The sequence below is a fragment of the Kogia breviceps genome, chromosome 11 (genome assembly GCF_026419965.1).
Source record: "Kogia breviceps isolate mKogBre1 chromosome 11, mKogBre1 haplotype 1, whole genome shotgun sequence".
Lineage (NCBI taxonomy): Eukaryota > Metazoa > Chordata > Mammalia > Artiodactyla > Physeteridae > Kogia > Kogia breviceps.
The window spans coordinates 42,963,988-42,978,057 of NC_081320.1; the positions used below are offsets into that span (position 1 = coordinate 42,963,988).

At 45.2% G+C, this 14,070-nt stretch overlaps 1 protein-coding gene across 37 annotated transcripts in view; it reads right to left on the reverse strand.

Moving 5' to 3' along the window:
* The window catches only part of DYSF (dysferlin), a 227,321-nt gene that overhangs the window by 155,291 nt on the left and 57,960 nt on the right, over positions 1–14,070 (reverse strand). For all 37 annotated transcript variants that reach the window (XM_067007423.1, XM_059079730.2, XM_059079726.2 and 34 more), the window contains 6 exons: positions 12,387–12,515; positions 11,936–11,998; positions 11,209–11,259; positions 9,332–9,362; positions 8,604–8,719; positions 2,449–2,575 (listed from right to left, as the gene is read on the reverse strand). In XM_067007423.1, the coding sequence (XP_066863524.1) occupies positions 2,449–2,575; positions 8,604–8,719; positions 9,332–9,362; positions 11,209–11,259; positions 11,936–11,998; positions 12,387–12,515 (517 nt within the window). The remainder of the gene's footprint in view (positions 1–2,448; positions 2,576–8,603; positions 8,720–9,331; positions 9,363–11,208; positions 11,260–11,935; positions 11,999–12,386; positions 12,516–14,070) is intronic.

Consider the following 14,070-nt stretch of genomic DNA (forward strand, 5'->3'; position numbering starts at 1 on the left):
CATAATTCAAAAAGAGTCATGTACCAAAATGTTCATTGCAGCTCTATTTACAATAGCCAGGACATGGAAGCAATGTTAAGTGTCGTCCATCAACAGATGAATGGATAAAGAAGATGTGGCACATATATACAATGGAATATTACTCAGCCATAGAAAGAAACGAAATTGAGTTATTTTTAGTGAGGTGGATGGACCTAGAGACTTGCACACAGAGTGAAGTCAGAAAGAGAAAAACAAATGCTGTATGCTAACACATATATATGGAATCTAAAAGAAAAACATGGTTCTGACGAACATAGGGGCAGGACAGGACTGAAGACACAGAGAATGGACTTGAGGACATGGGGAGGGGGAAGGGTAGGCCGGGATGAAGTGAGAGAGTAGCACTGACATATATACACTACCAAATGTAAAATAGCTAGCTAGTGGGAAGCAGCTGCATAGCACAGGGAGATCAGTTCGGTGCTTTGTGTCCACCTAGAAGGGTGGGATAGGGAGGGTGGGAGGGAGACGCAAGAGGGAGGAGATACGGGGATATATGTATATGTATAGCTGATTCACTTTGTTATACAGCAGAAACTAACATGCCATTGTAAAGCAATTATACTCCAATAAAGATGTTAAAAAAAAAAAAAAAGAAAAAGAGTACCCCCCACTCATCACAACTAGAGAAAGCCTGCTCGCAGCAATGAAGACCCAATGCAGCCAAAACTAAATTAATTTTTTTAAAAAAAAGGCTGGAAGTTGTTATAATAATATCCCATTATTGGTGCCTGTTTGACATTTTCCTTTATATACATTAGCACAGTGATTTTCCTGAGGGTAACCAATAAGTCAATTCTGTTTAAAAAAAAAAAGAATATTTAATCTATGCTGCTTCAAACCAATATTTTACTGAATTAGCCATATTTTTTACAGATGATAGATATGTGTATGTATGTATGTGTATATATGTTATGTATAAATGTACATATGTATATGAATGAGAGGAGGGGACAGTTAACAATTGTATTCTAGCCAATGTCTACATGAATACAACAGATAACAATTAGCAAATATTTATGTTCTATTTACCCATCTATTTTTCTTTTATTTATATTTAAACAACATTTCAGAGAATTCAACATAATCCCCTTCACCTTGAGCAAAGCAAACATTTCTATTTCCCCAGCCCCCTTTGGAAGCTCACCAGCCTCACTTCTGCATAGTTTCAACCAACAAACGCAGAATGTTCTAAGCTTGTATTTTAATGCCCATTACTTATTTAAAGGCTTTCCCCATGATTCTGGTTCAATTAAACTTGTGCAGAAGGAACCCATTTATTGGTATCATTAGTCAAAGCAGAAACCCTCAAGCAATTAGCTTCATGGAAAACTCGTAAACAGGGACCCAAGTAGTCCCCGACTACTTGTTCTGAACTCTGCTATGGACAGCGCCTGGCTTAATTCTGCTAATGCATGCTCCAAAAGAGTGGCTTATAGCCCACAGCAAGAGAACTACCAGGGAGCATTTTTAAACTACCAGTGTGTAAGACCCACCCCAAACCAAGTCAATCTGAAACAATGGAGGAAGGGCCCAGGCATCTGCACTTCCTTAAAGCTCCCAGGATGATTTAACTGCAGCCTGGGTTGACACCCACAGCTTTAGAATATTCAGCATAATTCCCCCACATTTATTGAGCACACAGAGTAGGGCTAGTACAGGGTTAGTCACTGTGAGAAATCAGGCAGTGGCCACAATGGCCTTCCTGGGATGATGAGGACATGGCCACAGCTAGGGTGACCCACTGTCCCAGTTTACCAGGGAATGAGGACTTTCTGGGATGTGGGACTTTTGGTGCTAAAACCAGGACAGTCCCAGGCAAACTAGACACCCATGTGTCTCCACTCAGTGGAAACACTGAGCCCTTCTAACATTTCAGCAATTGCTTCCCCAGCCCAGGGTCTGCCAATTTTCAGGCTGGGGCTTCCTGGAGGAGAGAAAGAAAATCAGTGGGATCCAGCCGTGAGCACAGAACAGAGAGTTGAAATGGTGCTGACTCTCCAGTGAGAGCCAAGAAAATGGGTGCATGCAATAGCCAAAGAACCAGACAAGGCCTAGCAGATGCTGAAACGGAGCCCAGGGGCAGCTAGTACTCTTAAGATCTCTTGCATCTCTGTGACTCCACCAGCATCGGTATTACTTCTCATTAATTCTGACTGTTTTTCTGTTAAGAATAGTAAAAAGCCTTGGGAAACCTAGAGAGGGTATGAGGCTTCGCCAGATTGCAGAGCAGAGGGAGAATTGGGCTGACACGGATCTAGTAGACCCTCGGGGTGAGGAAGCCAGGCCAAGGGGAGGCAGAGAGGGAGCAGGGGACCAGCCCCTCCATCTCCTTCCCCCAGGGAGCTGAGGCAGCCCAGCCCAGTGTCCCCCCTCACAGTCACCCAACGAGGGCACCAGACTCACTCTGTGGTAAATCCTCTGCCCTGAAGACCTTCAGGCAGAAGTGTGCTCCGCGGAGGGCCACACCGGTCGGCCTGAGCAGGTTGCCTTCAATGTCCTCCTTGTCTTCAGAGGGGTCTTTTCTCTCCAGCTATAACACAACCAAATATGATTCCTTAATGTGTCTTCGAGCACAGTGTTTTCCCTTCCTTTTCTGAGAGCTCAACCAACACACTTAAATGGTGCATCTCGGGACTTCCCTGGTGGTGCAGTGGATAAGACACTGCTGCGTTCCCAATGCAGGGGGCCTGGGTTCGATTCCTGGTCAGAGAACTAGATCCCACATGCATGCTGCAACTAAGAGTTCACATTCCGCAACTAAGGACCTGGCAAGCCGCAACTAAGGAGACCGACTGCCGCAACTAGGGAGCCCACGTGCCACAACTAAGGAGCCTGCCTGCTGCAACTAAGACCTGGTTGCAACTAACTAAATAAATAAATAAATTTTTAAAAAACAGCATTCCTCAATCCAAAATTGCACCATTTAGGTCATGTTTATAAATAAATAAATGGTGCATCTTGAAGAAAGGCAGATCTCGCCCTGCCACTTCCAAGCCTGTGCTCTCTGACAGGTTCCTTACCCTGAGACTCTGCTTCCTCATCTGGACAGTGGAGACAATGACACTGACCTCCCAGGCTGTGGGAGGATCAACTTCAATAACGTGGAAATGCACGTGGCACACCAGCAGGCACTCAAGAACTGCAGTCTCCTTCCCATTCCACCCATCAAAAAATAGTACAGAGGTGACAGAGGTCTAGGCCAGCCACTGTCTTCAATAACGTCTGTTCATTCACCCAACAAGTATCTATTGAGTGACTACTAAGTGTCAGCATCACGCTGAGGGGCGAGGGCTGCCGCAGTGAACAAGGTGGGCAGAGGGCCTGCCCCCGTGCTGCTCACCTTTCACAGGGAAAGCAGACCTTTAAGCAAATGAATGTAATAGCATGTGCTGAGTATTATGATTAGAACAGTAATGATAAAAATAATATTTACTGATTGTATACACTCTCTCATTTAATCCTGATAGCAACCCCTATGAGCAGTGCATCTCAAATGTGGCTATACATTAGAAACTGGAGAATCAGTGACTTCTAGACCACTGCTATACCTTCCAAATAAAATCCAGATTCTGGTTCAACAGGTCTGGGGTGGAGCCCAAGACTCTGTATTTTAACAAATGTCCAGATGATGCCAATGTTGTGGGGTGCAAGGCCCTAGGATACCCCACTTTACAGATAAGCTAGATGAGGGTTAACATAAGCTGGATGCAGAACCAGTGGGTTTAGAAAGAACAGAGCAAGGGGGCGTGTAACTATATTGAGGGGAGGGCGGGAATAGTGTTGGTGATGTGCCAGCTTGAAGACCTGGATGATGGGATCCAAGCAGGGGCAGCAACTCATGCAGAGCGAGGGCTAACTTGGCAGTCTGAGGAACAAAAGTGCTGCACTTGGGCAGGGGGGTGGAAGAAGGATAGGAGAGAGGTGGCATCAGGCCATGCCCAGCAGCCTACTCCTTGGAAAGCTGCCTGGACCATCCTCACTCAGTCCACAGGTAGAACCCTGGTTCCGAATCTATGCAGCAAAATTCTCCATCCCAGAATGCCTCATGTCACACAAGTGCTTGTGAAGGAATTAGTTCTGCACTGATTTTCCTCAGCTCACATCTGAAGAAAATGATCATCTCCTCTGCTTTCAGCCATCCTTAACACTGCTCATTCCCTTAGACAACAAGCACTGATTGAGCACCTACTGTGCACAAGACCTGTACTAGGCAAGAGGGGAGATAAAACGGTTCATATCTATTATACTGTTGCTGACCCCAAGAAACTGAGTCTCAGTGACAAAGATGGACACATTAACTGAACTAACAAAACATGGGGTGGTGACGAAAAGGAAAGACCAATCAGTTTCCCTGGAAGACAAGGTAGGCTTCGTGGAGGAAGTAGCATCTGAATTGGGTCTTGAAGAACAAACTGGTTTTGGGTAGGCAGAGAAGGCATCCCAACAGGTGAAAAGGCAGGGAGAAGGATGGAAGTGCATTCTGGAAAGGGTCACGTTGTCTGGTGTGGCCACAGTACGGAGTCCGTGGAAGTACGTCCCGGCAAGTGGCACTGCAAAATCAGCCTGAGGCCAAATGTTCATGGGCCTTGAATGTCATGCTAAGGATTCTGGACTTCATCCTGAAAGTAACTAGGAGGCAGGGTGGGTCTCCGGCAGTTTTTTAAGAGGAGATTCACATGATTGTACCTGAGTTTAAAGAAGATGGTTTTGGTGGTAATGTGGGGTTAATTGGAGTTACAGCAGCTGAACCTACATCTTCATTCACATAGAGGCCCAGGTAAGATATGATGGAAGCCTGACCTTAAACTCTGGTCTTGGTATGAGAGAGAGGAGAGGCATGCACTGAGGCTGTCATGCCAACAAGACTGGCCAACTGTGTGCATGTGGACTGACAGATGTGGGGCTGAAGGATGAGGAAAGACGCTCTGGCCTGGGGAACTAAGTGGATGATGAGTGCCATTTCCCAAGATGTCACCTAACACAGGATGGGAATCAGGTATGAGGAGTGGGCAGCGAATGATACTGGGTTTCTATATGTGAAGTTAAAGGGGCCTAAGGGACATGTTCATGTGCTTTGGTACAGGCAACTGAAACTGAGCGCCTGGAGCTCTGAAGATGCAGGCTGGAGATGAGCGATTTAGGAGCCTCAGGTAGACGGAGACTGCCTCCTCCTTAGACAGATAGATGCACTGCAAAATCAGACTGAGGCCAGATGTTCATGGGCCTTGAATGTCATGTCAAAGGCACAGCAAAGGTGCAGGCAGCAGAATTTTATCAAGCTACTGAATTTGAAGGATCCATTCCAAAAAAAAAAAGGAAAAGAATGAGGGGAGTCATGGATGCTGAGGGAAGAGAGTTTCAAGTAAGACGTGGGCTCCAGAATCAAACGCTGTGGAGCAACAGAGCGGATTAATGAGAGAAGAGCTCCTGGGACCTCGCGATGGATGACCCTTAGGCCAGTGGTTCAGGGAAGGAGGCAGTGGGCAGCTGAAGGTGAAGGAGTGAGAAGCTGGCAAAGGAGTGGAGAAGAGGGACACACAGGTTACTCTCAAGAACTTGGCGACCTTGGTGATGGCTGAAAGGAAGATGAAAGCAGCTTGGAGGGGAGGGGTGGGGAGAAATGGTGAAGGCAAGGGTGTTTTGAGATTGGGAAACCTGGAGCCTGGCACAGACCAGAGGGCAGGAACCAGAGAATAGACAGGAGGAACAAGACGGGGGTGGGATGGAGGGCATGAGCATATGCAAAGGAGATGGGGAGTGGGGAAGGGAGGGAAGATGAAGGAAGACAGGAGGTGCGCTGACGACCCAGGGAGCTTCAAGCACTCACATCACTCCCACTGTGCAGCTCTGTCTCTCTAAGGGGGACCGAGGCTGGAGCTTAACACCAGGAAGTTGTTTTGTTTTAAGTTTTTTTGGCTGTGCCACGTGGCTTGCAGGATCTTAGTTTCCCTGACCAGGGATCGAACCCGTGCCCTCGGCAGTGAAAGCGCAGAGTCCCAACCACTGGACCGCCAGGGAATTCCCGACCAGAAATTTTGGAAACAGCCACTGTGGAGGATGGGATAAGGAGTCAACCTCACCCAAGTAAAGGAAGACGTGGACAGCAACTCCAGGTGACTTTTGCCACCAAAGCTGACCAAGGAGTGGTGTGAACAGCGTGTCGTGGGGAGGCTGGGGGACACGAGATGTGGCAGCAGACCCCAGAAGCTAGTGAGCACAGAGTCAGGTTGAGGATCAGGGATGGGGGCCAGGCTGCAGGAGGGAGTTGATGGGCTGGGAAACTGAGAGGGGTCAGGGCTGTAACCTCAGTGAGGAAGAACTGCCATTCACTGAGGGTGAGGGAGGGAAAGAGGCAGGAAGAAACTGGTGGGCAGAGCAATTTCCAAGCTCAGGGTCTGAAAGGAAGTAAGATCAGACGTTGACGGCTCATCAGCAAGGACACGTCAGACCTCAGAACAATGGCAAAGATGGGAATCTGCCAGCAAGGACCCTCCTGCACCAGCTCTGCCTGTGCCAGGGGTAGGTAACAGCCCAGAAGACCAGGGGAAATAACCAGTGAGGCAGGCTTCAGAGAAGAAGGCAATCTACAAGCAATAAATGCCAGAGAGGGTGTGGAGAAAAGGGAACCCTCCTATACTGCTGGTGGGAATGTAAATTGGTGCAGGCACTGTGGAGAACAGTATGGAGGTTCCTTAAAAAACTAAAAATAGAGCTACCATATGATCCAGAAATCCCATTCCTGGGCATATATCCAGAGAAAACCATGATTAGAAAGGATACATGTACCCTAATGTTCATGGCAGCACTATTTACAATAGCTCGGACATGGAAGCAACCTAAATGTCCATCAACAGAGGAATGGATAAAGAAGATGTGGTACATATATACAATGGAATATTACTCAGCCATAAAAAAAGAACAAAAGAATGCCATCTGCAGCAACATGGATGGACTTAGAGATTGTTATACTGAGTGAAGTAAGTCAGACAGAGAAAGACAAATATCACATATCACTTATATGTGAAATCTAAAAAAATGGTACAAATGAACCCATTTACAAAATAGAAATAGAGTCACAGATGTAGAAAACAAACTTAGATTACCAAGGCAGGGGGTGTATAAATTGGGAGATTGGGTTTGACGTATACACACTGCTATATATAACAAAGATAACTAATAAGAACCGACTGTATAGCACAGGGAACTCTACTCAATATTCTGTAATGACCTATGCAGGAATAGAATCTAAAAAAGAGTAGATATATGTATATTTATAACTGATTCACTTTGCTGTACAGCAGAAACTAACACAACATTGTAAATCAACTATACTCCAATAAAATTAATTTTTTAAAAAAAGAAGAAGGCAATGCTGAAGTTGAGAATCTACTGTGGGAAACCAAAAGATGGCCACTCCTCCCATCCTGAAAGCCACAAAGAGCTGAAGCAGAAAACAGGGGCTTCCCTCTGAGTTGGTCTCAAGAAAAGTGGTTTCATCTGGGAAAAACAAGGGTCTGATCAATGGGAAGAGGAGGAAAGAGTGTTTTAGGAAAGGGTAATAGATTCAGAGAGTCCACGTAGAAGGAAAAGGAGCAGGAAGGCATAATGTCTGTCTGGGCTACAGAGGGACACAGGATGAGAGATCAGGGGAGGTGCCCTTGGGTGGGGCTGCTCCACCTGAGCTCCATTGGCCCCTGCATGGCACCCGGGGTTCTCCTTCCCCTAACCCTTTCCACAGCGGCTTCTATACACACACACACACACACACACACACACACAATGGAATATTACTCAACCACCAAAAAAGAATGAAATAATGCCATTTGCAGCAACATGGATGGACCCAGAGATTATCATCCTAAGTGAAGTAAGTCAGATCGAAAAAGATGTCATATGATACTGCCAATATGTGGAATATTTTAAAAAATGATACAAATGAACTCATTTACAAAACAGAAATAGACTCAGACACAGAAAACAAACTTACAGTTACCAATATAAATGAATAAATAATTAATTAATTAATTAAACAAATATTTTAAAAAATTTTTTAAATAAAAAAAGAAATCCTTCTGTCTGTATCTAATTAACCCCTTGTTCCTCAACAACTGTTCCAAACCTTCTCTCCTCTCCCCAGACATACAGAGATGCTGATACTTCCCCAACTCTGAAAGCCTTTCTCATTCTTACCACCTCCAACTTATAACTTTACTTACTGACCATAAAGATGATAATGATATATTCTTAGGTGATAAAATTCAGACTACAATACATTACAGTGAGTGATCTCACTTTTGCACCAAAAAAAAAAAAAAAGAAAAATACACACGTATACCCTTCTGGGATAATATGCAAGAAGGTATTGATGACGGTTCTCTCTGATGGGTAGAATTATGAGTGATTCACTTTTTATTTATGCTTTCCACATGTTGTACATTTCTCATAATTGCCATGTATTCTTTTAAATCAGAAAAACTAAAGTTGTTTTTTTGTTTCTTCATCTGGTGCCTCCAAAGCCAGGCGGAGGTGCTGTGAGGGAGACAAGGAAATGTACTCACGGGGGCTTCGTCTCCAGGCCCCAGCACACAAAGGCTCACTTTCAGGTAGCCTCTGGCCCCAGCAGAGAAATCATCCAGGTCCGAAAGCAGCAGCCACTTCCTGAGATAAGCATGTCCTAAGAGAGACAACACCCTTGGTGATCCCAGAATTGGAAGGACACAAGTCTGCAACCACCTCCAGGAGCCCCAGGTAGACTCCATTGGATGAGATGAAGGACTCATCTACCCAGACATGGGGGAAGGACTCAAATTCTAGAATAAAATGTACCTTGAGTGTTCATTTGGGTCCAAGTCAGAAATGTTAACAGAAACCCCTATCAGAGGCTGCCAAAGCCAGACCCCCAGCCATTTTCCTCCCCTTCAGGAAGTGACCAGACCACAGCAGAGACCAGGGTGTAGAGAAATCCTAGACTTGGCATCCAAATGACCCATCCTGTCTGGAGGCACCCCAGTCCCCAGCAACCCTTGCTTGGGCCTTCCAGATTTAGCCCTCCAGCTGGGCCAGCTGAGACCCACGTGAGGGTTCAATCTTCCTGGGGGCCTGTTTTACCCAGAAGATGAAAGACTGTCCTGGCTTCATTCCTGCAGCCTCACTTCCAAGATCAAACCCCACCTCTAAATTCTAAAATCCCCTAGAAGGAAAGATGAGTATCCCAAATGGGTGCCCCCATGCAGCCTCCAGAACCCAAATGCAAGGACCTGCCCAAGGGGAGGAGAGGGTGACTCACGGGGCTCTCGGTAGATGCTGCCCACGTCTATCTGAAATCAAACAGAAGGAGGCACACGTCACACTCTTGTCCCAGAGTGTTAAATAAAGTATGATGCATGATACCAACCCATTGAAAATCATGTTCTGAAGAGCATTTGGAGACATGGGGAAATGTTCATCTTCTGATATCACATGGAAAAAAGTGGAATACATTTTGATCGAAGTTTGGTAAAGTATATCTATGCATAGAAAAGACAGGGCAAAGGAAACACACCGAATGGTAACTGTACTACCTCTGGGTGGCAGATTTGGGTGATTTTTATTTTGTTTTTATTCTTTCCTATATTTTATAATTTTCTATTAAAAAAATCACTGATTAGTCAGATGTTGATGGTAGAAGACGTTATGCATGTGTGGGGCGAGGGAGTTATATGGGAACTTTGTACTTTCCGCTCAGTCTTGCTATGAATCTAAAATTCCTCTCAAAAACCACAGTTTTTTTAAATCATGGATTACTTTTATAATTAGAAAAAAGAATACATTTTTAACCTAACCCTTGGGTTCTTATAACAGATTAGATACTCAAAACATAAGATCCTGTAACATAAGTGTTACAGAATGACTCCAGCAAAAGCCCATTGTTTTAAAAAAAAACTGCTTCTCCAGAAAAAGACTCCGTTTTCTATCTTGTGACTACTTCTTGAAGAAGGGGCCATATTTTATTTGGATAGCAAGAAGAGGGTCAAATAAACCTGTGCCTTTTCTTTCCATTTGATAAATGCTTATGGATTCAAAATGAGAAAATCAATAAGAATGATATTAAAACACCATTCGTGAAGGTCTCCATTACTAGTTGCCTTTATACTATGTAATCTGTTAAAACCATCCTATGCCGTTGGTTCAAGGTCCTCTGCACTGGACTTCACTTCTGCACGTCTGGGACAAATGAGGGGGCAGGGTCCCCTGCTGCCTCCACTGCCCCCCACCCCACTCCACCCCATCCCCATGGACTCCACATCTGGACCCCACTCCCAACCCAGGTGAGGCCAGGGCACAGAGCGCTGGCGTCACGCTGGCCAGAGATTGTCAGAATTAGGAGGAGGGCTGCCTAAACTCAGGTCCCACGCTGTCTTTCCAAGATGTAAGGACAAATGCGAATTTAAAAAAGAAGCTGAATCCTCCCTGTTGGAAAAAAAGGGGAGAGATTTCCCTCTCCTCTCTTTTTGTCAGAACATTTTCATTAGAAAACTTAATGTAAGTACTTTATCTCTTTGAAATGTACCTTTTTAGAAACAAAATAAGCCTTTTGTCAGCTTTATGATCCAGGATGGCCTTTCTCCAGGCTCTCCCATCTCTGGGAAAGGGAAGGGTCTACCTTAACCAAATTGTAAATCTAACCCCCATCATAAAAATGTGAGCTTGCTTTCTGTCTTTTCTTGTGGATAAAGTCAATTAGCAAACACAGATGGTCACCCCAATAACTAGGTAAATTTCGGATGAACTATGTGTGACTGAGGGTACTATCCAGGCCACTAACTCGAGCACTAGTTATTGTTTAGTTATTGTTTATCTTGAGAACATATACGGAAAGGGTTGTGTCTGCTTGGCTCTATACAAGATTTCTTTCTGTCTTTGCAATCTCTTAGCAGATGGCCCGTGATAGCATCATATTCTGGTTTAATGCTTATTCAATAACAAAAGTGCTTTCTTTCTCTACTACCTTTGTGGATTTCTGGGTTAGGAGAAGATCTTGTTTTGTTTTTTTCATTACATTTTCCCCAACACAGACCAAGACAGACAGGATCTCTGGAGTACCAACCCTGCCCATCACCCACAGAGCTTCCATTAACATGGATAAACAAGAACTGATTGCTTTCAAAGAAAATAAACCATTACCCGGAACTCCCCAATGAGAGCATCTGTCCGGAGGGAACAAGAGTCCACCACCTGGAAGGAAAGACAAATCCAAACTCTCATTCACTAGCAAAGGTTGACCCAGACAGGGACCAACCCAACGGCTCTTCCCTCCCAAAAAATAACAGCCCACACTCCAATAGCACTTGCTCTAACCCAGAGATTGTTCCAAGCAATGTTTAACCCTCACAAGAACCCCATGAGTAGGTACTATTATCATGCCCATTCTAAAGATGAAGAAATAGAGGCACAGAGAGATCATTTGTACAGAATCACACAACCCCTACATGGTATAGGCAGGACTAGAATCCAGACAGTTTGGCTCCAGAGCCCACACTTTTAACTGCTAAACTATACTGCCTTTCAAAGGAAAGGGGGGAAAAAAAGAGCTGAGGTCCAGAGAAAGAAAATCTTGCCAGAAGCAGGCATACAGACAAACAATATAAGATGAAAATCAAAGATCCACTGCAAGAATTAGTTCAAGACCCTGACCTAAGGCACCTGACCCTGAACAGCAGGGACTCCGCACTCGGCTGCCGCTTGCATCCGAGCTCAGAAGGCAACCCTGTGACCACGGGGGCAAGGCTGTGAGCTGCTCCCCGTCATCCAGGCTCGGGGTGGGGGGTGCCTCACCCACACACACTCACACTCACACACACTCACACATGCACGCTGAGCCCACAGAGGGCCTTCGGGGGCTGCCACGTACCGTGATAAAGATGGGTTCGTCGAACAGCTCCGCGGGAGAGTCAAACACATTGAAGAAAAGAGTCTGTTGATTCAGGGTGAAAGGGGGACAGATGAAGGCCCGCTGAGCCTGGGAGGGAGGGGACAGCCACCGCCCAGCCTCCAGGTCTGGTCCACACAAGTGAGCAGTGGGTTCAGCCCAGCACCTAGCTCTGGGGATTCGACCTCACGGAGGTTGTCACCTCAGGGACAGGGTGGGTGGCCGGCCCCACGGGATGCTGGGGCTGGGGAGCACGGGGAGCCCAAGGCAGGAGGAAGAGCAGGAACCCTCTCTCCAGTTCCTCAGATAACCTACTCAGGGACTGACACAGCTCTCCACCCAACGCTAGCACCATATGCAAAAACTGAATGAACTGCCAGGCATCTGCTGTGTGCTCCCACCAAGGCCCTAGCTCTAACCCAGGGTCTCCTACCTCGTTGAAGAGGGGGCTATTTCCCTTGTGGATCCGTGTCCGCTTGGTCTGCCCAGCTGCAGTGACCTTGACCACAGGCTTGATGTTCACTCCCGGCAGCTGGCGTCCCTCGATCACCTGGACCCTGATCTGAAAGCCAAGAGGGGGCATGAGCAAGAAAAGGGAGAAGTCATCAGGCACCCACCCCCCACCCGAGAGAGTCAGGAATCTCAGGGACCACCCTCACAGCTGGCCTCTTGGGACAGGTATTAAAAAGGAATTAGGGGGCTTCCGTGGTGGCGCAGTGGTTAAGAATCCGCCTGCCAATGCAGGGGACATGGGTTCGAGCCCTGGTCCGGGAAGATCCCACATGCCACGGAGCAACTAAGCCCGTGCGCCACAACTGCTGAGCCCACATGCCACAATTACTGAAGCCCGTGCGCCTAGAGCCCATGCTCCGCAACAAGAGAAGCCACAGCAATAAGCCTGTGCACCTCAACGAAGAGTAGCCCCTGCTTGCCGCAACTATAGAAAGCCCGCGTGTGGTGACGAAGACCCAATTCAGCCAAAAATAAATAAAATTAAATAAATAAAATTTTTTTAATAAAAAGGAATTAGGAAGAACACTGTAAGAACAATATCTTCCCACCAAAGTCCCTTGCATCTATAAAATCCCATGGTTCCACATAAGAGCTGCCAGGCTGCCCCAAGTAAGCTGCCAGCAGTAAATCCCAGGGCTGGGCTGAGGATCCCACCCCCATTCAGTTCATGCACAGCCCCACCTCAGACCCCTTGAAGCTGATGTTTCTGTGTGGCTTGAATATTTCTCACTGACAATCCCCTCAGAGGTCAAAGTTACATAGCGATGTAATACCACTTTATTCTTATGTAGTGTAAGGTGCAAGACAGAATGTCTGGTATTCTGAGAAATAAGAGCTTTCTTCATTGAATTTTCAGTAAATGAAGGTTTCAAGAACATCTGTGCTTCCAAATTTAGGCAAAATATTTTAAAATAATACGTTTTAAAGTATTAAAACTTTCATGAAAAAATACAATTATTACTGGTTCTAATTTCTAATCAGCAGTTATTTCTTTAATCAATTCTTTTTAAAAAATAAGATACTATGGAATATATTATCAATGGCAATGGGAAGGGGGTGAGTGATTTTTATTCTCTTCACTGTACAGTATTTTCCAAATTTTCTACCAAAAAAAGTATTAATTTTCTAAGGAGAGAAAAAATAACATGTCTTGTGAATAATAATAAAAATAAGTTAGAATTTTGTCTCTCAGGCAAACATAGTGGTTATAACTAGAACTTTTGCTGAAATCACCACAATTTAGAACTGAAGCATATTTTTACAATTTGTTTCATTTAATAAATAAGTATTTAAGTTTCCTGTTTTTAACTTTAATAGTAGTCCTGAAGAGTTAAATATCATTAAATGCAATTACATCAAAATGGAAAATTCTGTAGAAAAGAAAAAGAACAAGCAAAGGACCAAAATTAAAAGGCAAAGTAGGGACTTCCCTGGGGGTCCAGTAGTTAAGACTCCGCACCTCCACTGCAAGGAGCCCGGGTTCAACCCCTGGTCGGGGAACTAAGATCCCACATGCCACATGGTGCAATCAAAAAAGAAAAAGAAAAATTTAAAAAGAAAAAAAGGCAAATTAAATGCGATAGATTGTTGGATAAAAAAATGTC